General features: G+C 39.4%; 2 protein-coding genes across 3 annotated transcripts; one reads left to right on the top strand and one right to left on the bottom strand.

The window, feature by feature from the left end:
• The first annotated feature begins 1,416 nt into the window (after positions 1 to 1,416).
• LOC4331485 (callose synthase 3) lies at positions 1,417 to 21,230 on the top strand. Of its 2 annotated transcripts, XM_026024108.2 has the most exons (45): positions 1,417 to 1,743; positions 1,840 to 1,979; positions 2,163 to 2,235; positions 2,324 to 2,558; positions 3,031 to 3,131; positions 3,556 to 3,680; positions 3,751 to 3,844; positions 3,977 to 4,087; positions 4,169 to 4,285; positions 4,411 to 4,503; positions 4,660 to 4,751; positions 5,939 to 6,065; positions 7,630 to 7,767; positions 7,856 to 7,932; positions 7,996 to 8,086; positions 8,173 to 8,286; positions 8,444 to 8,558; positions 8,801 to 9,135; positions 9,842 to 9,894; positions 10,238 to 10,298; positions 11,205 to 11,286; positions 11,355 to 11,404; positions 11,565 to 11,651; positions 12,618 to 12,752; positions 12,850 to 12,947; positions 13,033 to 13,117; positions 13,203 to 13,363; positions 13,486 to 13,609; positions 14,072 to 14,169; positions 14,645 to 14,780; positions 14,895 to 15,046; positions 15,172 to 15,281; positions 15,386 to 15,505; positions 15,636 to 15,704; positions 15,894 to 16,080; positions 16,658 to 16,805; positions 17,669 to 17,788; positions 17,893 to 18,008; positions 18,128 to 18,211; positions 18,517 to 18,629; positions 18,814 to 19,043; positions 19,246 to 20,040; positions 20,168 to 20,218; positions 20,356 to 20,541; positions 20,624 to 21,230. In XM_026024108.2, exons 4-45 carry the CDS (start codon positions 2,354 to 2,356, stop codon positions 20,876 to 20,878), a joined length of 5,841 nt encoding a protein of 1,946 aa, XP_025879893.1. In that variant the 5' UTR covers positions 1,417 to 1,743; positions 1,840 to 1,979; positions 2,163 to 2,235; positions 2,324 to 2,353; the 3' UTR covers positions 20,879 to 21,230. The 2 variants fall into 2 exon arrangements, with proteins under 2 accessions (XP_025879893.1, XP_066164893.1); XM_066308796.1 differs by lacking the exons at positions 1,417 to 1,743; positions 1,840 to 1,979; positions 2,163 to 2,235; ... (5 more) ...; positions 4,169 to 4,285; positions 4,411 to 4,503 and having other exon boundaries at positions 4,671 to 4,751; positions 5,939 to 5,988.
• A 1,340-nt stretch (positions 21,231 to 22,570) lies between these two features.
• LOC4331484 (fasciclin-like arabinogalactan protein 10) lies at positions 22,571 to 24,047 on the bottom strand. The gene has a single exon (XM_015772808.3). It carries the CDS (start codon positions 23,954 to 23,956, stop codon positions 22,751 to 22,753), a length of 1,206 nt encoding a protein of 401 aa, XP_015628294.1. The 5' UTR covers positions 23,957 to 24,047; the 3' UTR covers positions 22,571 to 22,750.
• Between the last annotated feature and the right edge of the window lie 445 nt (positions 24,048 to 24,492).

Genomic DNA, 24,492 nt, shown 5'->3' with positions numbered 1-24,492 from the left:
GATTCAAATCCTATAGGAAATTTTCCTATTTGGCCCTTTGATTCAAAGGATTGAAGCTTTCCAAATCCTATGAAATTCCTATGGAATGACACATTGCATGTAGATTTTGGAGGAAATTTAGCAAGAGCTCCAACCTCTTGGAAAATTTCCTTTGAGTCTATCTCTCTCATCCGATTCCTGCGTTTTTCCTGCGCTCCAATCAAACGACCATTCCTGTGTTTTTCCTGTGTTTTGCAATCCTCTGTTTTACACTTCAATTCTTGTGTTTTTCCTATTCCTCCGTTTTTTCTACCCTGCGATTCAAAGGGGCCCTTAGAGGATTTCAATCCTATAGGAAAATTTCCTATGAAGCTCTTTGAAATAAAGGATTACATCCTATCCAATCCTTTGAAATTCCTATGGAATGGACAATCCTATAGAGATTTTGGAGGAAATTTAGCAAGAGCTTCGACCTTTTGCTAACTTTCTTTTGAGTCTATCTCTCTAATCCAATTCCTGTGTTTTTCCTATGGTTCAATCAAACGGTCATTCCTATATTTTTCCTGCATTTTGCAATCATCTGTTTTACACTTACATTCCTATCAAAATCCTACGTTTTCTCAATCCTGCGATTCAAAGGGGCCCTCAAAGGATTCTTTCCATGAGGTTCTACCTCATGTTAAATTTCCTCCAAAACTTGCATGGGAAAAGACAATCCATAGGAATTTCATAGGATTCTATAGGATCAATTCCTTTGATTCAAAGGGCTATATAGGAAAAAATCCTCTAAAATTTCTATGAATGGGCCCTGAGTCTTTATCTCTCTTTATCTCTCCTTAAATTCCTGTGTTTTTCCTATGGTCCAATCAAACGGTTATTCCTATGTTATTCCTGTGTTTTGTAATCCTTTGTTTTACACTTACATTCCTGTCAGAATCCTATGTTTTTCCTATTCCTCTGTTTTTTCATCCATGTGATTCAAAGGGGCCCTAATTCTAATATGTAAGTGACATAAAAATATTCATCCTAAATAAACATATTCATGTTCATATGCAAAGTAACGTATTCATCTAGATTCCTATACTGGAATGTATCATGTTCTATATTAGTGTTTTATTTTGGGAGGAAGGATGTACCTATATATCTGCAGAACGACAGTGCACGTACGTGCGATGCATAGACGTACCTCAGTAGGAGTACGTACTAGGAGTAGATTGGAAAAGAAGCGAAGCAAGACGTGGCTTGCTTGGAGATGACGCGGATCTCTCCGCCTTTTGATGAGCGCGCCTCCGCCGCCGCAACCGCCGGACTCGCGCACGGCCGCACCCACTAGTCCACGCCTTCTTCCACTTCCGTCTTCCCAGTGGCACGTCCCCGTAATAATCCCCAGTTTCCGGCCCAACTACGTCAAAAACAGTTTCCAGCTTCTCCTCTTCCACTGTCTCTCCTTCCCAAATCCTCCTCCCTCCCTCCTTCCCACTCAAAAAAAAAAAAAAAAACCCGCATCCTCTCCTCCTCTCCAACTCCAATCCCCACCACCTCGCGTCACGCCGATCACCTCCTCCTCCCCTTCCGGTGGATCCCCGCGGCGGTTTCGACAAGTCCCGCGTCGCCGTCCGGTGTGGAGCGCCGTCGCGGCCGGTGGCCTGTAAGGTGCGGTGTTGTTGCTGGTGAGAGGTTACTGGGTTTTGCCGCGAGCGAGGTGCGTAGCCGCTCGCCTGCGTTTCGCGCGCTGGGTCTTATCACTTTGGAGGCTTCTAGAAGGTTCTAGCCTTCTCCGAGTTATCGCGCCGATTGCTCGCCCATTGTCCTTTTGGGCGAGGAACTAATGAAATCCTCCTTTTGATCACCTTCTTACAGAAGGTTTCTGGAGTTTTCTGGAAACTGCGCTGTGATGCCCCCGCGACTGCGAGAAAGTGTCTCCAAGTTTGTGACACAGGCGTGATTCTGCTTGTAGGCTGGGGTTTTGCATTTTGGAGCCGCGGTGGTCTCGGCGGAAGGTAATCGTCTCCACCTCTGCTTCCACCTCGTTGTTCTAGAAGGTTCTAGTAGCATAGCACTTCATGTTTTGACTTGTGTGGGGACGAACGCTGTTTAAAAGTATCTTACTGTCTCTTGTGCGGTTAGGTTCCTAAGCTCTGCATGTTCGTATTCTGAACTTTCTGAAATTTTGGAAATTCCAGGCATGGGCTAGGCCCCCAGCACGGTTTCCAGGTGATTGATTGGTGGATAGAATTGTTGCCTGAGAGCAGCAAGGTAGTGCTAACATCTCTGCCTTCTAGAAGCTCCTACCACTTTCTAGATTCGTCTCGATACTCAACTTACCTTCAGTTCGTGTGCGCAGGTTTGGGCGTGGTGACTGGAAGCAATCACGATGACGTCATTGTCACGAACTCTATCCCGGGGAGGGCCAATGCAGCCACCGGGGCAGCGGCGCATCCTCAGAACGCAGACAGCGGTAAACCTGGGCGAGCAAATCTTTGACAGTGAGGTGGTGCCATCATCGCTTGTTGAGATCGCGCCCATCCTCCGTGTTGCCAATGAGGTCGAGGCGTCCAATCCCCGGGTTGCATACCTCTGTAAGCTACCCCAACCTGCTCCTCCCAGTGATTTCGCTGTTGTGAGATTGCACATGAATCAACACCTCCAGCTATCTTCTGCATTTCCACTATACAAAGACCATATTTTGGCATACTGCTAACTGGACTGTCACAATGTCACCTAGTGTGAAAGCTTGCTAATGTTTTGTTTTAAAAATTTGAATGCACAAACGAACATCTCTCTTGCCTAATTGCGCCTTGGTGATGGAAATGCTTTATGCTATCATTATCTTAGACTTCTTTCTTGGATAAGAATTTTGGGGGGACCCCTATCTCGACACTTCCACAATACGTACAAAGAAGTTAGCTACAGAAAAACACTGGCGTCTTGGTGATCCACTTACAAACATTGTTCACTCATTGCTTATTACCATAAAAAAAGAATACTAATCTTATTCTGCTTCACAATGTGTTTGATCACATTAATTTGTATGTCTGTAATAATGGATAGGTCGATTCTATGCATTTGAAAAGGCTCACAGGTTAGATCCAACTTCAAGTGGCCGGGGTGTCCGGCAATTCAAGACGGCTCTTTTGCAACGGCTTGAAAGGGTATGCATTTCAAGTACTTCTAGCTCTAGTCAGTTGTTTGCATCCATTTTTGTTTTATCCTACAACTGTCCTGTGATGGCGCCATTGACTGCTTGCCTCTGCTTATATCCTTTCCTCTACCTTTTTCCTTTACACATAGCCCCTTAGCCAGTGCTATGTTTCAACATTTTTATGCATGCTAATAATTGCAACATTTACATGATCGTGTAAATGAATCTTTCATTGTGCTCATTAAGAGTTATATCTTATATCATCATAGGAGGTTAGTCTTAGCTTCTAAAAAAATATGTAGTTAATTTTGTCCAGAAAATGTTGAAAGATTTTAGGTGACCACACCAATGCCTCGTATGAATTAAAAACCCAACCATGTCACAGGGATATATATCTCAAATTCTCAATAGCCTGTTGTTTTTTTTTCTATTAGGAGAATGAACCCACCTTGAGAGGAAGGGCCCGCAAGAGTGATGCACGGGAAATACAGGCCTTCTATCAACACTATTATAAGAAATATATTCAAGCACTTCAAAATGTCTCCGACCAAGTGGATCGGTGCGTTATATTGCCATTTCATAATCTTCTTCTTATCAACATTGTTGCCAATTTTTCTTTATTCATGCAGTGCTCAACTTACCAAGGCATACCAGACTGCTAATGTTCTATTTGAGGTTTTAAAGGCAGTCACTCAACAGCATTCTGTTGAAGTTGACCATGAGGTATAGCCTACCAAGTTGTTTTTTTCCCGTGGCTGTTGCTGAACTTTAATCATCATTCATGTTCATATGGATATTACTTATCTACCAAGTAGTAGTATTTACCAATCAGATCATCTGTTTTACTATCTTTAGATCTTGGAAGCCGCTGATAAAGTTAAAGAGAAGACAAAGATATATCTCCCTTTCAATATACTCCCTCTTGATCCAGACAGTGGCAATCAAGCAGTCATGAAATTTCCTGAGGTTTCTTTTATATTACGATTCTATTGAGTTGACTTAATGCTATCAAAGTGAAGGACTTTCTGATACTTTCTCACTTTCAAGATCCAAGCTGCCGCTGTTGCTCTTCGCAATACTAGAGGTCTTCCATGGCCCAAAACTTATGAACACAAGGTTAACGAAGACCTCTTGGACTGGCTACAATCTATGTTTGGTTTTCAGGAAAGGCAATCCACACTTTGTTTGAATATTTTTCGTTGCTTATTTGTTCTTCATAACTATGATTCTGACTCTTAACCTACCCATTATCTGGGGTTTTGATGTCTCATCGACTTCTTGACATACAGACAGACAATGTTTCCAATCAGCGTGAGCATCTGATTTTACTTCTTGCTAACGTACACATACGACGAAATCCAAAGACTGATCCACAATCAAAGGTTCTGTTCTTCCCTGAAAATATTCAAACCCTGAGCCTGAACAGATTAAAAATCTTACTTTCTTTCCTTCATATGTTTACATAAACATTTTTTATCCCTTTTGATATTCCCTTTTATTTTCTCTGAAGCCTGAGTTATCAGCAATTTTCGTTGCAGTTGGATGATAACGCGCTGAATGAAGTGATGAAAAAGTTGTTTAAGAACTACAAAAAGTGGTGCAAATACCTTGATCGCAAGAGTAGCCTTTGGTGACTACCTCAGAATCTCTTCATTGTTATCTTACTGTTCTTTTGTACTTGGTTCTTTCTTCTTATTGCTTTTGAAAAATATCTGTTTGGACTTTGGAGTTAGTGCTTTGTGTTTCATTACCTTACCTCTGCTTGATGGACTGAATGTTCATAAGAAGCAACCAAAATAATGTAGAAAGCCCACACAAATCTCTGTGCTCTGCAGTTGCAAAAGGTAAAACAATTTGAAAGATATTAAAGGTGAAGGTGGAAATTTGTAAATATAATTTAAAAGGGGTAGTGCAATCAGTACTCCATAACATCCGACACCGGTTATATATGTAATTCCTGGTCTGTGAGCCTATTAGTTCAAAGCATATGTTGTCACCCTACCAATTGAAGGCAATATCTCTCATCTTCTCCTTTCCTTCGCGTCCCTTGCTGGTGTCGTAAGTCTGCACCCATGTTTACATTAAACACACAGAGTAAGGTGAGCCTTAGATGGAATAAACAGAAGAATTTATGGCCATGATACCATAGTATTTATACAATCAGCATGGTTTGAACTTTGTAGGGTTGTAGTTCTCATAATTTGTAACCTATAAACAGACCCAGAAGGGTGGTAGTGGGCAAACTTTTAGATGGAAAGAAGCAGGCACCTAATGCATTAGTGTTAAAAAAAAGAAGACAAGGATTGCTATATGTTGCCGAAGGCCTTCCATTGTGGTTCAAGGTTTTAGAATGACCTTGAGTATGGCTGGTTTGGACATCCTCTCCTTAGTTTTAGGGTACCAGGAGTTTTAACTATTATAACATGTGTTGAGGGACATATCTAGTGCAAACTAAAACTCCAAAAGCAATAGGTGTATGGAAATCTAAGGGCTCTCATTAAATTGAACGGTCCATGTTACAATCTGCCACTATCAACTGGAAAAGTTACTCATAGTGAGCCAAGTCATATCTATATCAAATCAAAGCAATCAAGTTTTTTAAACATCAACTTCCCTCTTGTTTCAAAATATGTATGTGCAATAATTATAAAAGGTGATAAATCATCTTTGAAAAGTTTGACGCAAAATGGACCAAATTCCCAAGTTAGGGAATAAGTACTGTTTTTTCCTCATCAAAAAGGAGAAAAAAAAACCTGATGCCTTACATTTTCTGAACACTTACAGTCTCTGAGCTTCCATTATCTTTCTTAATGACAGGTTGCCAACAATTCAGCAGGAGGTGCAACAACGTAAACTGCTTTATATGGGTCTGTACCTTCTTATCTGGGGTGAAGCTGCAAATTTGCGATTTATGCCGGAATGCATTTGCTACATATACCATCATGTATGGTGTGAATAAAAATCTTTCTGCATCTTAAATTCTCCTTTTACTTAAATTTATATCTCTAATTCTTTATTTTAGTTGCCGGATTCACTTTATGAATATATTTCTCTTCAGTAGGCCATTGATTGGATCATGTAGGATAACGACTTTATTTATAGCTTTTGATGATGCATTTGCTCGTTCTCTTCATCTGCCTTAAGGACTGCCATGGAGTACTGCCCTGCAACAACCATATATTTCATGATGAATAAAACAAACAATGAATTATTTTCTGTGAATGGATGCGCGGAGTATGCCATGAACTGATTTGGTTATGTGCACACTCAAAGCATTAGTGTTGTGTTGTCTTAACCGTGCGTGGGTCAACGTTTTTGCATCCACTTGACCTGTAAACAAAGTTCTGGGTTGGTGCATGAACAAACATGTAGGTAAGCAGTTCGGAGTATAGTTTCTTCATTTGCAATTAGCCAACCAATGTTTTTTTGGAATAACACTAACAATAATTTAAGCAATACATTATGCTGTAAAATTTATTATACATGGGGTTATTAGATTAATAGTCATCAGGTATTAATGTGTGATTTATGTTTCAATTGTAAAATGTTTTCCGGGTAAACTCTAGTAAAAAAGATGTTGACCATCTTCTTATTGCCTACCCTGTTTCACATTTTATTGATACCATTGATCATATGAACATCTAGAAAGAATGTGGAAGTGGCTACATGTTGATGTACGGTAACAATTATGAACACTGCAGTTACACAAACCCTGTATCATAAGATAACTCAATTATGATGTTTATCTTCTATATGATTCACTCCTTTCAACTCAGCTGTTGTGACATCTCATTTTGCTAAAATCGAATTAAAAATTTATGTTGTTTCAGTCTAAGAGATCACACAACTCATAATTTACAGTTACTCTCTCCGCCCACAAATATAAACATTTCTAGGTTGTCTAGCAGAGGTTAAAGTTGAGGAGAAAAGACTTTGGTGCCCCTCACTAAATGAGGGATGGATGGGAATGGAAGGGTCGTTAGGGGTAATATGGGAATAATTTTGAACGAGAGGCGATTGATGGGACAAGTAGTACTCTAGAATCCTTATATTTGTGGACAAATTTCAAACGTTTGGAATGCTTATATTTGTGGATAGAGGAAGTATTTTTCTGTAATTGTTGTTTCATGAATGATCAATCTTCACAAGGTGTTAAGGACAGTAGCTAAAATTGCTAATTGTATGCCTGAGCAACATCAGTTTAAGTAAATTCCTTTATGTAAATGAGGATGCAATCATTCATATTGAGCAAAATTTATACTAATCTACAGTTCAACTCTACGACCTGTTCTATCAAGATACTATAGTTGATCCTATGGAGAGTCTAATTTTGCAACCATATCAACCAATATTCGTGGAGTTCATTTATTGTGTTAGTATAAGTTTTTTTTTCCTTCGAAGAATGTTTTAGCTCAGAATTTTTCTTCTACTGTGCCCACAACAATGTTTGTGTTGGACTTTGATAGCTTATTGAGGTGCTGACAACTCTAGCACTTACAACTCTATAGATGGCATTTGAAATGTATGGTATGCTAGTTGGAAATGTGAGTGCCTTGACGGGTGAATATGTGAAGCCAGCCTATGGGGGTGAGAAAGAAGCCTTTCTGAAGAAAGTTGTTACTCCAATTTACCTCACCATTGCAAAGGTATATCTTGTTCTCAGCTATCATTCCATTATTCAATATATGTTTTACACTACTTTGCTAAAATTAGTATTTTGCTATCATTCCTCAGGAAGCTGAAAGGAGCAAAAGAGAAAAAGGAAATCATTCTGAGTGGAGAAACTACGATGATCTAAATGAATATTTCTGGTATTAGTTTATCTTACACCTTTGTACCCCTGTTGCCTATATTTTACATTCTTTAAATTGCAGGTCTGCTGAGTGCTTTCGGTTAGGTTGGCCTATGCGTGCGGATGCTGATTTCTTTTGTCAACATTTAAATTCACCTGATCAAAGAAATGAAGTGAGCCCACTTTAGTTATTACTTCAGTATCATGTCTTCTTTTTTCGGGTGTTTGAAACAATAGTAGTGTAATTGCCTTTTTGCAGACCACAAGAACTGAAAAGCAGAAAGGAAAGGTCAACTTTGTTGAGCTACGCTCCTTTTGGCACATATTCAGGAGTTTCGATAGAATGTGGAGTTTCTTTATTCTAGCTCTTCAGGTATGAACCTCCATTTCTACGTTATTCTCTTCTGAGAATACTAGTAGTTTGCAGTGCTTGCAGATTTCAGAATCATATTTACCTTTGCAATAGAATAATAGATACCTATAAAACCATTTTTATTATTCTCATCTACCTACTGATCTTTCTATACTAGGTTATGGTAATTCTGGCTTGGAATGGAGGCTCGCTGGGAAATATTTTTGATCCTGTTGTTTTCAAGAAGATTCTGAGCATATTTATTACTTCTGCTATTCTAAATCTCGGGCAAGGTCTGAAAAACATGAAATAATTATGCCAACAAGCTAATATGTTTTCTGCGAATTAGTCAGTGAATGCAGCATGGAAGAAATATAACACCTGTATATTTTATGTGAAAGAAAATTTAGATATTTAGTCATTCCAATTTATATTTGTGTAGTGATAAGATCTTTGAGTGAGCACAAGACAGCACAACCATTTCCATAGTTATGTAATTTCTTGGTATTTGAATAATTCTTATTGGTATTTACAGCTACACTTGATATAATCTTTAATTGGAAGGCCAGGAGAACAATGGAATTTGCAGTTAAACTGAGATATGTTCTAAAGTTCACACTAGCAGCCTTGTGGGTAGTATTACTGCCGGTTACATATGCATACACCTGGGAGAATCCAACAGGAATTATCAGGGCCATCAAAGGCTGGTTTGGAAATGGTCAAAACCACCCATCACTCTTTGTCCTTGCAGTAGTTATATATTTGTCTCCCAGTTTGCTAGCTGCTATTCTTTTTCTTCTCCCATTTCTACGGCGTATACTTGAAAGTTCAGACTACAAGTTTGTGAGGTTCGTCATGTGGTGGTCACAGGTAAATTTACATAATTACATTTTAGTGAATTGCATGATAGCTTCGTTTTTTATCAACATTGCATTTTAAACTCATTAAATCATATCATTTTTACCCATCAAGAAAATTTAGGCATAAATTTGTTAATCTCTTTTGCAGGGAATTAACTTGATATTCTCGATTTTTCTTTGTAAACTACAGTTAACTACTGACCAAGATAATGTGGAAAATATAGTTGTGAGCTACTACCTGAGAAGGAGACCTGATATGACGAAGCAAAATGTATTTTTGGGTCAAAAATATAAGTAATTAACTCTCGATGAAATATTATTTATTTAGTAAACTTATTTAACAAAATAAAAACATTATTTATTTAGAAATAAAGAAATAATACTGTGTGTAAACAATTATAATATGAGGAAACAGTGGTTTTGAAATTACAACCTTCTAACAGTTCTGTTTTTACATTTAATATCATTTTTATTTTAAAAATATTCTATTAGTATTCTTGGACGCACTACTATTTAACTTTTTTGGATTATTTTGATTAAATTATTATTTCATTGATTTAGCAACTCGTTTGGTGTTTATACAATTCCTTTCTTGTATCAAAGTCCTAGATATTGGTGCCACTTACTGATTTTCTCTGGAAATTTCAGTATAGGTTTTGCAGTTATTTTCTGATCTAGTTGAACATTGTGAACTTATGTTGTGTGTATTGGTGCAGCCTCGTCTATTTGTTGGTAGGGGAATGCATGAAAGTGCCTTCTCACTTTTCATGTAAGAACTTGACATTACTGTTCATTATATTGTATCAATGATAACTGAGTATGTGAATATTCCATGAATACACACTAACTAGCACTCTCTCCGTCCCATAATAAGTTCATTTTTAGCTCCTTTCATCTGTCCCAAAATAAGTTCATTTTTGAGTAATTATTGCATCGAAGTTTGTGAAAGTGGAGAATAATTGCATTGGGAGTAGATAAAATAGGTGTATTTTAATCTTTTGCTTTTGTATTGGTATGCGTGGGATGGGTGAAAAATGAACTTATTTTGGGATGGAGGGAGTAACTATACAACATTGCATGTTAACAAAAGGATCTTATCTCAATTTTTCCAGGTACACCATGTTTTGGATTGCTCTTCTTTTGATAAAGTTTGCATTTAGCTATTATGTGGAGGTAATTATCTGTTTACTTTCCATTTTGATTTATCTCAATAACTCCATTTGACCAAAATTACTATGGATTTGGAACTGCAGTTTTGTTTGGACACATTAGATATAGATATATATTTTTGGAATATAAGTGCTCGGTGATGTTGCTATATGATTTTTTTCGACTGTTTTAGCTACTGTTAAGAGCATGTTGCATTATATCTGCCTTAATGCTTTTGATAGTATATGTTTTATGTGTAATATCTAAATGTTCTCATCATGGTTAGCAGATGGCAATGATAGAGCAAGTACAACATGCTTGGTTACCTAAATTACGAGAGCTAAAATAGTATTGGTGTAGTGTCACAATGTATGAAACTGCACTGTGCGCTGCTTACCTCCATTTTCTAGTGCTGTGTCAGCTCTTTCAGCCAATTTGAAAGTCACAATACCCAATATGGCTATAGAAAACATCAATTTAAATGATCCGCATTAGTTTCACATATCCAATAATCTGTTCTATTTCCATTTTATAACTTCTGTCAGATAAAATAATCCTTTATGACATAAATGGCGTTTTTTAAGTTTGCAGACTTGAGCAGCACTCAATATGTTTTGGGACCTTCTGCTTCCAAGTTTAACACCACTTGGACCTTCTCTACAAGTTTAGAAACCTCTAGTGTAATGTTATGATAAATTTATTTGACGCACACAAGATGCACCTAATAAAACTGGTAACCATGACGATCTGATCATTGAAGAACCTTTCAATTAAGGGGACTTACATTTTGAAATCATGGGATTATGCTGAATCTAGTTCATGTTGAGCAATGCCTTTTTTTTTCTCAATTATTGTGAGCTTACCTTGTTAGAAATCAATTCTGTTGAAGTAACTGTATGAACCAACTTAATCTTGCATTTATTCTTAAAGATCAAGCCTCTTGTCGAACCTACCAAGGATATCATGAAGTTACCTATACACACTTTTCAGTGGCATGAGTTTTTCCCAAAAGGTAACTATGTCACTCAAACAATTTCAGCTGTATATTAGTTTATAACAATCCTAAATTTTGTTATGTAGCGAACGGAAACATTGGTGTCGTGATTGCGCTTTGGGCTCCAATCATTTTGGTACGACCTTCTCCTTTGTTTTCCTAGAAAGTTTTTAAGCACTCGCATTGTTTTAGCTTAGGAAGCTCCATTTGTTTGTGGCAAGATAATTGTGATAAGCTAGATTTGTGCTGTAGAAGGAAGTATACAATTATTTTCTGCATTCTTGTTTGCTTTCCAGGTCTATTTCATGGATACACAAATTTGGTATACAATCTTCTCGACACTGCTTGGTGGAATTTATGGTGCTTTCCAACGACTTGGAGAGGTTAATTTTCCTTTTTATACTTTTGTATATCTATGTCTGGATCTTGTTGCGAAGATCACTTGTATTCATCAAAGGGCTCTGGGCTCAAATATATACACGTATTGGTACAGGCAAATATGCAACAAAACCCCTCACATAATTTTAAAATAAAGAACATAATATATATCTCTCTCTAATAGATCTTTCAAACAGATTATATTTGTCTTTTCTTTTGTTGTACGACAGCTTGTCCATGTTGCAGTGACCAGTTACTATTTGTAGTACACTAGTACGCTTAAAATCTTTTGCTTCCCAATATTTTCATGCTAACAGCAATACTCCCTCAAGTTCTTAAATATTTATCCCAAGCACTATTCATATTTAAACTTTGATCATTTGTATTTTCTGCAAAAAGAAATTATAAGTACCTAAAAATATTCTATATTATCAAAGTGTTTTGCATTGTAAACATTTGTATTAAGCCTCATATCATGATAGACTAACCATTTAAAAATATAAATGGTCAAAATTGAAACAGTGACAATTTTGTGGGAACAATGGGAGTAGCTGTTTATTTATTTCAGTCTTCTTATTTCAATGCAATTTGCAAATCATTTTTGTTGTTCGCTTATGAAACAACTGGAAACCTTTAGACCAAAAGAAAACGTGTATTAATTTTGTGATAAATTTGGTGCTAAATCTGTAGTTTTGTGATACATCTTCTTAAATCTGTAGTTTTGCGATAGTTTGGTCAAAGTATATGTAGTTTTGTGAAATTTACTCTTATTGAGATAACTGGTGCCAATAACTTGATTAAGTACTTCCTTCTGACTTTCTGTTAATTGAATTAGTTCTTTGTGGAAAATGAGAACAGTCATTAAATTGTAGGTGCAACCCCAGCATGACCACTGCCTATGGGTTTCATTTGAATGACTGCGGATCTGTTAAACATTATTTACATTCCTTTTTCCTTTTCTGGTGAGACAGATCCGCACCCTAGGAATGCTGCGATCTCGCTTTGGTTCAATACCTTTAGCCTTTAATGCCTGTCTAATTCCGGCTGAAGAATCTGATGCAAAAAGGAAGAAGGGTCTAAAGTCTTATTTGCACAGTCGTTTTGAGGTCTCTCTATTCTTCTTTTACATATTTCTACATTGTTTTTTTATATTTATTGGTTCGCTAATTTCTGAAATATTATGTTACTGTTACAACATTTCAGAGGAAGCACACAGACAAGGAGAAGATAGCCGCAAGATTTGCACAGATGTGGAACGAAATTATCACGAGCTTTCGAGAAGAGGACCTTATAAATAACAAGTGAGTGCATAGCATGGATAGCTACTTAATTCCAATTGGATTTGTGTTTTCTACCTTTAAACTTGTGGACCCCATTTTAACACAGGGAGAAGGAGCTGCTGCTTGTTCCGTATGTGGCTGATCAGGCTCTTGAGATTATGCAGTGGCCTCCTTTTTTGCTTGCCAGCAAGGTCCTTCTCTTCTCTTTCTTTTTTCATTTTGGTTATATTTTATTTGAACAAACCTCACTCCTGTTTTGAATAATGTGAATGTTAGATCCCCATAGCTGTTGACATGGCTAAAGATAGCAATGGCAAAGACCGTGACCTGAAAAAGAGGCTTGAGAACGACTATTATTTTAAATGTGCAATTGAAGAATGCTATGCATCATTTAAAAATATCATCAAGGATCTTGTACAAGGTGAACCAGAGAAAAGGTGTCTCTCCTAGGCTTTGTCTATTAAGTTATGTATCCTTTCTAAGGAATATCCAAAAGGCTTGAATATTGTTGTGAAGAAATAATTTCCTGATCCATGGTGCATTTTGTGATGCTTTTCAGGGTCATAAATACTATATTTGCAGAAGTTGAAAAGTATATTGCTGATGACAAAGTTATTACTGATTTGAATATGCACGCTTTGCCAGATCTTTACAATAAGTTTGTTGAATTGGTAAAATATTTGGTAAGGTCAACATCTTTTTTGTCTAACCAATCATCATAACATGTAGCTTATTTATCTTTCTAAAGAAATGTAGCTTATTTTCCATTTATCAGCAAATTACTGCAAAATGTACTGTTTATTTCCTCAAATGTTAGATAATCGAAATATATTTTGTAATATCTAAAAGATAGTTATATTGCCGGAAAGTATTTTAGTACAAAGGATTATCAGTTGGCATTCTGGCACGTAAATTGATGAGAAGCTAGGCATTTTATCTTAATGAATGCAACGCGTAAAGAAACATGCTTGCCTTTTCATGATTGACTGTCTGTCTACTGATGACCTTTTTTTAGCAATTACTGATGATGATTGGTAAGCTCATATTCGCAATGCTTGTTATACATGCAAACTTCATGGAGTCTGTCCATATGTCTGTATACCAGATTCTAGTTTGTCTCATTGTCTGTTTATTATATATATCAGGAGAAGAATGATAAGAATGATAGGGATGCTGTAATAAAGATTTTTCAAGATATGCTGGAGGTTGTAACAAGAGATATAATGGAAGACCAACTTTCTAGGTACAACTATTGTTTTAAACATGTGCAAATATCATGAGGATGAAGTACTGAACCATGACGATTTACTGTTTAATATCATTATATGAGCAACTTCTGTTGTAGCATTTTTCAATGGACAATAAAATTATGGAATATTTTGCTATTTTTAGATAGTGGAATAAAATGGCCTGGCTTCTGCACCCGGAGATGCACAGAACCATCATCACTTAGTGTCTTAGTACAAGGTTTCCGGACCAACCATGCTTGTTGATAGCGTGGGTGAAATGATAGTGAATATTTCACTACCATGTGCAATATTTGTGCAGGTTTAGAAAAACAAGACTCATGGATGTGAAGGAAAGAAAAAATATAGAGGCAGGAGGCTTGTAGACGAGATATGAAATAAATTCTGCTGCTATGAGTTTTGTATGACATGATTGCTCCTGTTCAAACCTCCAGCAGTTTGTCATTATTTTATTTGTTTGCAACATGACAGTATTTTGGAGTCAAGTCATGGTGGTTCATACCAAAGGCCTGAAGGCACAACGACATGGGATCAAGAATATCAGTTATTTCAACCGGCTGGAGCTATCAAGTTTCCCGTACAATTCACAGATGCCTGGATAGAGAAGGTGTGTTTGCCTGTGTGCTTCAGGTTTACTATATCTTAGACTGAACCATTTGCTGTTGTTGGCTAAACTTCCTAATTCTAAATGAGTGTCAACAATGTTTTTTTCTTGCTGCAGATAAAAAGGCTGGAACTGTTACTCACTGTGAAAGAGTCTGCTATGGATGTCCCCTCAAATCTGGAGGCTAGAAGGCGTCTTACCTTTTTCACCAATTCTTTGTTTATGGACATGCCTGATGCTCCCAAAGTCAGAAACATGCTTTCATTTTCGTAAGTCCTTGTATGCTGCTCATTATTTTTTGTGAGTTCCTTTTGACATTACTTTTGCAGTGCCTCTATGTTCAGTATTCTCATGGCACCCTTGTCAAACTGATAATGTCTATTTCTATCTGCAGCGCGTTGACCCCGTATTACAATGAACCTGTTCTTTTTTCGATAAAAGAGCTGCAGGAGGAAAATGAGGATGGAGTTTCCACCCTATTCTACCTACAGAAAATTTACCCAGGTCGAGAAGAAACTATTTTCCATTGTCCTGATGTAGCATATGAGTGTCTATGTCTTCTATTTACATCTGGCTTTTACTATATCCTGTTGTGCATATGTATGTAGATGAATGGAAGAACTTTCAGCAAAGGGTTGAATGGGATGAGGAACTTAAAGAGAATGAAGACAAGAATGAGGAGCTTCGTCTGTGGGCTTCATACAGAGGGCAAACATTAGCTCGAACAGGTATTGCTGATTAACCTTTATTAGTTTCTTACAAAGTCTGCATCAAAAAATGATCTTTCCTCTAAAAAAAAGTTTCCAAATTTGTACCTCTTGATAGTTTCTAAATTTATGCGTGATTGATCTGAAACAGTTAGGGGAATGATGTACTACCGAAAAGCTTTGGTTCTTGAAGCATTTCTAGATATGGCCAAACATGAAGGTAATACACATGTCTGTGCAGGGCTCTTGCTCACATCATGATCTTGGATATGTGTGTTAAGAGTGGGGGTACAATACCATTGTGATGCAATTAGCAGCAAACCGTTGCTAGTGCATGGGTTTATGGTTGCAGCATGATTCTTATCTATTTCGTTCTCATAGCACTCTTTCATTTTTCCCCACTCTGCAGATCTCATGGAAGGGTATAAAGCAGTTGAGTCAACTGATGAACAATGGAAGTTACAGCGGTCCTTGTTTGCGCAATGTGAAGCAGTGGCTGATATGAAGTTTACCTATGTGGTATCATGCCAGCAATATGGAAATGACAAGCGTGCTGCTCTTCCTAATGCCCAAGACATATTACAGCTGATGAGAACGTAAATAAGGATATTGCATTTACCTGAATACTGTAGATGTAGAGATTAGTTAAGTACTCATCATATTGTAGTAGCTGTAGTGATTTCAATATTTATAATACTATAAGTAATCCATTCAATGCTGCATATCATTCTGGATTTAAATTTTGGAGCCACATTAGGTGTACACTAGAGATACAATCTAACTCGTATGAACTTCGTGTGCAAGTTTCCAAATAGCTGACAATACTACTGGGCATATAGAAGATATTATTTTGACCACAAAAATTGCATGATTGGATTGTATTGGAAGAAATAGAGAGAGATATGAAAGAAGAATGCCAATACACTGTTTAATTGTTGGTATTTAAATTTATATTTCATTTCTCCCTGATGCTATCATGTTTGATCATGATATTTAATGTTTTGCAGTTATATCACACTCTTTCACACACATCAACCAATGGATTTTTTTCCAAAGCTTTGCTGCAGAATTTGCACAATTGTAGACATGATAGTACAGTGTTTTCCATGATTGGATAATGTAGGTCATTCCTTCTGTCTCAAGTTCTAATTGTTAGCGATAAATTTCTTGCAGGTACCCTTCTCTTCGTGTAGCATATATCGATCAGGTCGAAGATAGAGTGGAAGAAAAGAAAATGGAGCCAGCTTATTACTCAACTTTGGTAAAGGTTGCTCTAACTAAGGATTCTGAATCTACAGATCCAGTTCAAAATCTTGATCAGGTAATTCCTTGTCAAAAAAAATCTTATCAGGTAACCGTACTTCTACCTGATTAGGTAGTGGGGCATAAATTTTGGCAAATCATGTTAGGCACAAAACAAAAACACTATTAATAGAAGGATCAAAGGATTCCCAGCCTAATTCTAAAACAAGTGATACAAACCATAGACCAAACAACACTATTTAGATTTGAAGAGGTATCCTCAACAATCTAATTTTGCAGTGAGATTTTTTCACTCTCTCTTCTTTTATTCAACCACGCAGGAGAGCTGCATGTCATTTCAATAAGGAGAAAACACAGTACAAAAAGGTCAAGAAGGACGTTCTGACCCAAAAACCAACTCACACACACTAAACATATTTACACACGCAGCACACACCACTCATGAACGACCAAGCCACCAAGTAGTAATGGCCTGGAATGGCCAGCTAGTATTGCAAATTCGCAAGTCCTTTTGCCCAGCCAAGCACCAACGAAAGCCTTCATGTTCATGAGAAATGGATCTCAGGACCACATGAATGCTGCTGTCCTATTGAAAACTTCAAAACATAATCACACCGATGGTTTCATAATTCCCAGGCAATGAGAGTGATAAGTGTGTCCTGAGTTCCTTCGGGACTTGCTTAGCAGTGCCACAATTCCTTTCCACTCTCTCTAACTGATAGATGCTCAAGAAGTTAACTTTAAAGGTTCAAGTGGACGTGTACACACTTTTAGGAACCTCCTGCACAACTGCTGTTCTTGAAACTTCTTTTACTGATAAATGCTGGAAGTTATGGGCTTCTTTTATAGAAGTGGATCAAGTGTGAAAGTTCTTTCTGTGATCCTGTGAAGCTGCAACATTTGCATTTTTTTGTTTTCAAGGTTATCTACCGGATAAAACTTCCAGGACCTGCAATGTTGGGAGAAGGAAAGCCTGAAAATCAAAATCATGCAATAATCTTCACCCGTGGTGAAGGCCTGCAAACCATAGACATGAACCAGGTTTGTAGAATCGTACTTTATGCTGTCATTTTCTCCAAAGGAGGTGCAGCACTTATGCTTCCATTCAAACTCATATTTACTTGTGCACACCTTTAATTTTGTAGGATAACTATATGGAAGAAGCACTTAAAATGAGAAATTTGCTTCAAGAGTTCCTTACAGAACATGGAGTTCGGCGCCCATCTATACTTGGAGTTAGGGAACATATTTTTACTGGCAGGTTGATAAGAGTTGCTCAATCTAGTTTTCACATTCTGCTATTTCTTTGTTCTGTTGCTCAATTGAGTTTTCAGGTTCTGTTAGTAATTCATTCATGCACCTTTCTCTTCAATTATGCAGTGTCTCTTCTCTCGCATGGTTTATGTCCAATCAGGAGCATAGTTTTGTGACTATTGGGCAACGGCTGCTTGCAAACCCTCTGAAGTGAGATCTTCTCCTATCTGATTATTTCCTCCTCACATGTGTGTTACTATACATTTGAATGGATACATAATACATTATTTTCATCAATCACAAGAAAAAGGCTAAGTGATCATATATTATATTCTCTAAATCTGAAATTGCATGTGATGAACTAAGCCATGTCATTTGCTAGCTTATAAACATATTGAGCAAGCCATTTTATAGTGCACTTTCCGATAACTAGTTCTACATAAGAATTTTATAATAAAACGTACAGAATTTCCCTTTTTGGATTGCATCTAAAGCTATTACTTTCTTTATTCTAGGGTTCGATTCCACTATGGCCATCCTGACGTATTTGATAGGATTTTTCATCTAACAAGAGGTGGTGTCAGTAAGGCATCAAGGAGTATCAACTTGAGCGAAGATATTTTTGCAGGTTTGTTTCCTGAAAGTTTCAATTTGCTGATTAATGAAGTGGCTAAGATCAATTATCATGGTCTTTGGCAGTAATTATATATCTCCATTGCTTCAATACGAATGCCCTGTATGTTAATTTCTTTCCAGATGTAACTGGATATTCAGGAACTGGGGTAATGCTCCTCTTGTCTTTTATGTTACAGGCTATAATTCAACTCTCCGTGGAGGAAATATAACACATCATGAATATGTGCAAGTTGGTAAAGGAAGAGATGTAGGGTTAAACCAGATCTCTAAGTTTGAGGCTAAGGTGGCCAATGGAAATGGAGAGCAGACTCTTAGCCGTGATATCTACCGGCTTGGACACCGCTTCGATTTCTTCAGAATGCTTTCATGCTACTTCACTACTGTGGGATTTTATTTCAGTACTCTGGTATGTCTGCTTTGCGTCGACCACTCCCTGAAGATTGGTCACTGTACAACTGAGCCACATTGGTCTCACATCTTCCTATTATCCCTTGTTGATTGAGGCCTTAATTCCTAATGCCCTAAGCTAAAATAACTTGTATTTGCAATTGTTTTGAGTACGCCAGCACAGTTAACTATGTTTTTAATACTTTTCACTTTTTCTACAGCTGACAGTTGTCACAGTTTATGTATTTCTGTATGGACGCCTTTATCTTGCTCTCAGTGGACTTGAAGAAGGGCTTTTAACACAAAGGAGATACATTCATAACCACCCCCTTCAGGTTGCTCTTGCCTCACAATCTCTGGTTCAGCTAGGTTTTCTGATGGCCCTGCCCATGATGATGGAAATTGGCCTTGAAAAAGGATTTGGTCAAGCACTAAGTGAATTTATCATGATGAACTTGCAATTGGCAGCTGTGTTCTTTACGTTTTCACTTGGCACTAAGACTCACTACTATGGACGAATGTTGCTCCATGGAGGTGCTCAGTACAGAGCTACTGGTAGGGGCTTTGTTGTCTTTCATGCTAAGTTTGCAGAGAATTACAGGCTTTATTCTCGCAGTCACTTTGTTAAAGGCATTGAGTTGTTGATTCTGCTCATCATTTACCAACTATTTGGTCAATCTTACCGCTCAACCATTGCCTATATTTTTGTTACATTCTCTATGTGGTTCCTAGTGTTGACATGGCTTTTTGCACCCTTCCTGTTCAATCCATCGGGATTTGAGTGGACGAAAATTGTGGATGATTGGTCTGATTGGAATAAGTGGATCAGCAATCGTGGTGGCATTGGGGTGTCACCAGACAAGAGTTGGGAATCCTGGTGGGAGATCGAGCTAGAGCATTTGAAATATTCTGGGACAATTGGACTTTTTGTTGAGATAATTTTGTCCCTGAGGTTTTTCATATACCAGTATGGCCTTGTTTACCACTTAAATATCACAGGCGACAAAAGTATATTGGTATGCCCTCCATGTTAATTTTATTGTTCTGTTAAAGCTGCATTTTTTGAAAGATCGTTAGAGCTACATTTTTATTGAACAAGTGATGGGGTGGTTGTAACATTTTTTGCTACTTTGTTCTTTCCAGGTATATTTAATTTCGTGGCTCGTGATTTTGGTGGTATTGCTTGTTATGAAGGTGAGAATTAATTTCTCAAGAAAAAAAAAGGATCATACAACTGTTGGCGGGTTGGTGGCCACGTTAACAACACTATTTGCTGTCCATAGCATCTTATCTATAATTTTGCTTACCTAAATTGTTTATACTGTTTTCAGACTGTATCTGTCGGAAGGCGGAGATTTAGTGCGGATTTTCAGCTATTTTTCCGTCTGATTAAGTTTATGATATTTGTTTCGTTCATCGCCATCTTGATTGTACTGATAGCAATACTTCATATGACCTTACGAGATATATTTGTGTGCTTTCTGGCATTCTTACCTTCCGGATGGGGAATATTGCTGGTTTGTCTTTCTCCTACTTGTTCTGCTCATTAACTTCATTTATGCTTTAGTTGATTTCTCATTGTTGCTCAATCTCTTTCAGATTGCACAAGCTTGCAAGCCTCTTGCTCGGCGAGCAGGGCTATGGGGATCTGTTCGTGCCCTTGCTCGGGCATACGAGATAATTATGGGAGTTCTTCTCTTTACACCAATTACTATTTTGGCATGGTTTCCCTTTGTGTCCGAGTTTCAGACACGGATGCTATTTAATCAAGCGTTCAGTAGAGGACTGCAAATCTCTCGGATTCTTGGTGGTCAGAAGAAGGAGCGGGAGCGGTCCTCTCGCAACAAGGACTGATCTTCTCTACCCATTTTGTGCTTGTGGTCTTCAAGATTTAAGTATTTTGGCGTATGTATGTTGTAAATATTCCACAGGGCATATTGTATCTATTGTAGTTACAACTTCGCTCAAACAGTGAAATATATCCTCTTACTTGTAACATAAGATGTATAATTGGATAGTGTAGTGTGTAAGAAACGCCAGCATGTCAATTCCGTGTGTAAATACCGTATTTGTTTATACGACCTTTAGCAATGATCAGGGTTCAGGACATTAGTTCTTAATTACTTTTATGGAGTTCATGTGTATAAATTTGTATTATTCTCCACAGATAAATAGTTAAATCTGTACTAATATCGCTGAACGGCTATACCCGTGCATCCCGCATTTCAATTGAATTCTTGGTTCGCATGAACAAGTTGAGCAGAAAAAGCGTTTCCAAATTATTGTACTCCTTTCTCTGCCATGCAAGTTCGAGCCCTAGAAGTGTAATTTACTCTTCCGTGGATTAACTACACAGTGCTCACAACTGCATCCACAATGTAGTGCTAGAGCAGGTAATAAGCATTAAATAGGGGTTTGTTATCAAGTAATAAACATTGTGACAGTAGTAAATAGTTACTACCAGGTTACAAGTTTATTGCCGGTAGTAAGGGAATATGATGGGTCCCACCTCACTTTTATAAGTCAGAACAAGGCTTTGTGATAGGTTGGTTGAAGGTGGACCAATCTTATTCCTCCCCCCCTCTGTTACATACACACATTGCTAGATATTTTCCCTGACAACGGGCCCACCCTTATTGCTTGGTTTGGGAATAAACATTGCTGATGCTGATGCCCTTAGGGCATGCTTAATGTATAATGTCTACTTGGGTAATAAGATGGGACCTGATATTAATTATGGTAGTTGCTACAATATGCTATGATAAGATGAGGCATTAGCATAGATCTTACTGGTCCCACTCAATTGTATGTTATGTGAGAGAGAAAAGAAAGTATTGTTATTTTATTCTTATGGCTAGGCATTATATATATATGAACTACTCCTACAATGTATAAGGACCACTTTAGAGGCTTCCATAGTTTGGATGACTTTCATAACTTTCATAGTTTACCACAAAATATTTGGCACATTATATGGCTAAGAATTTATTTGCCACAATTGTGGCAAGTTATGGTAAAAAAATTACTCAATGACAAGTGGGCTAGCTTGCTAAAAAAAAAAGTGGTATAACTCACCTGTGGCATGAACCAAACACTAAATTTAATTGTCACAACTGTAGCAAAGGTTGGCGCTCAACCAAACAGCCCCTTAATACCCCTTGTATTTCTGCATTGTGGTTGTCCTAGGTGGTAAGGGACTTTAATTTTTTAGTCTATTAAATTTGAGAATCGCGTTCAAAATAGGATGACCTAAATTTCTATTATTTTTGTCTAAAAATATTTAAAGACTAGATAGAGTTATCAAATAACCCACGGCCAACGGGCATTACTGGCACCGGTGGTCCTGAAACGGCGAATTGATCGAAATCCGTAGGAGCTGCCAATGCCAGCACAAGGAGGCAGCGGCAGCCGCACTAGCTCTCTCGCCCGAATCTGTTTTTTCAAGATCACATCAACACACCCGCATTTGCTGTGGTGGGCCTGCATGACGACGCGCTCAAAGGACAAGAACTCACATGATCTACAGTTGTACAGCTCAACGCGACATGAATTCTTCCAAATTCACCGCACCGAAATGGCGCAGACGATTCGGAGAAAAGGATATCAGAATTAGAACAAAATGTACACAGTTTGCTCGCATTATACAGAGGAATAATTGGCAATGCAGCTCGTGCAATCACAATCACCGGCACTGGACATGGAAGAAAGGGAAAAAAAAACTTGTGCTTAAAGCAGCACGAAGGAACACACGGCCGCGGCTAATGCGCCGAGCACTACTGACCGCAACGCGACGGCGGACGACGCCTTCATTTCCTTGTGATCCGCCGGCTTCGACGGCGCGTCGGCCGGCGGCGGCGCCGGCGGAGACGCGTCCGCGACCGACGGCGACGGGGCGGGCGCCGCGTCGTCCGGGCTCGGGGCCGCCGCCGGCGCGTCGCCGAAGAGCTCGACCGGCATGAGGAGGTTGTCCACCGTGAGCACGCACACCGGCGTGTCGTCGATGACGGTGGCCGCCACGCGGGACTTGTCGACGCCCGTGTTGAGCGTCACGGCGTCGCCCCGCGTGTCCACCGTGATGTTGTACTTCCCCGACGCGGTGGACGCCAGCGTGCGCATGGCGCGCGACACCGTCTTGAGCGTCGGCTTGGGGTTGTACGACGGCAGCGCGTGGTACTTGAGGAGCGTGACGAGGTCGGCGCTGGGCATCTTCTTGACGTCGGGGGCGCCCTTGGCGTCGAACGCGTCGTCGTTGGGCGCGAACAGGGTGAGCCCCTTGTCCATGGCATCCTCGAACGTCTTGAGCACGCCGGTGCTGGTGATGAGCGACGCGAACCGCTTGCACCCGGCCTTCTCCAGCAGCCTCGTCAGGTTGGTCGCCGACGGCGTGTCGAACAGGCCGTCGAACTCGATGGGCGCCGAGATCTCCATGATGGAGAGCTTGTACGGCATCTGCTTGATGGCCTTGACCATGGTGGCCTCGTACTTTCCCCCCGGGTTGGCGGACGCGAAGGCGATCTTGCCGGTGTCCAGGGTGGAGATCTTGACGTTGCCCATCTTGCCGGCGGCGTCCCCACCGGCCTGGTAGAGCGTGTCGGTCATCGTGTCGGCGTCGGGGAGGCCACGGATCTTCTTCGGGTCGAAGTAGTCGAGGATGGCGTGGAGGCGGAGCGCGTTCTTGATGCCCGCCAGCGACTGGTCGGCGTCGAGGACGAGCGTCGACATTGGCCCGTCGCCGAGGACGAGCAGCGTGATCGACTCCCTCGCGTTGATCTCGTCGCACACCTTCGTCTCCGACAGGTACTTGTTGAACATCTTGTAGTCCGGGTACCCGTTCAGCATCGCCGTGATGTTCAGCCCCCGCGCCGCCGGCAACGCCAGGCAGGCCACCAAGACGACGACAGCGGCGACAAGCCGCTGCGCCGCCGCTGCCATCTCCGGCCGGCAACTCCTCCTCCCGCCGCAGCTGCTAGACTACACCGACACACACCGACGAGGTGGACTGGCTAGCTAAGCCCTCAGCAGCAAGAAGAGGAGTGAGCTGTCACTGGAGCTAGCAAATAATGCGCCGTGACAGTGTGCCGCTAATTAATTAACAATGGGTTTGCGTGGTGGTTGGTGAGGCCGCGCGCCTTGGATGGTTTTGCGATTTGGATAATATAGCGAGCACATGCGCACGTGAAGGCGCTAGCTAAGCTGATGCGGCATGGCAGCGCAGGAGATCTAGGGCATGCATTCCGAGAAGTTGTTGGTAGCTAGCTTATGAGAATTAAAGAAGCTAGGTTTTTTAAGTTTTGGGTTATAGTTTATTTTCTAGATTATACAAATCAAAGCTAGATTGTTTGGGGGAAGTTTCTGATTTTGAGAAAAACTGTAGCAGGTAAAAGTTCCAACAAACAGGCCCTAGCATTGGTGGGGAAGTGAGAGGGCAGCTGCCAATCGAGACGATGACGACGTGGCGGTGGCGCGGT

The sequence above is a fragment of the Oryza sativa genome, chromosome 3, assembly GCF_034140825.1.
Source record: "Oryza sativa Japonica Group chromosome 3, ASM3414082v1".
Lineage (NCBI taxonomy): Eukaryota > Viridiplantae > Streptophyta > Magnoliopsida > Poales > Poaceae > Oryza > Oryza sativa.
The sequence above is the reverse complement of the archived record's forward strand: the minus strand, read 5'-3'. Positions and strand labels throughout refer to the sequence as shown.

Excerpts from the sequence above, each read along its gene's own strand:
- LOC4331485 (XM_026024108.2), top strand. The coding sequence starts at position 2,354 with ATGACGTCATTGTCACGAACTCTATCCCGGGGAGGGCCAATGCAGCCA. Across the intron at positions 3,132-3,555 it reads TTTTGCAACGGCTTGAAAGG|GAGAATGAACCCACCTTGAG; the intron begins GTATGCATTTCA and ends TTTTTCTATTAG. Across the intron at positions 16,806-17,668 it reads CAGTTCAAAATCTTGATCAG|GTTATCTACCGGATAAAACT; the intron begins GTAATTCCTTGT and ends TTTGTTTTCAAG.
- LOC4331484 (XM_015772808.3), bottom strand. The coding sequence starts at position 23,956 with ATGGCAGCGGCGGCGCAGCGGCTTGTCGCCGCTGTCGTCGTCTTGGTG.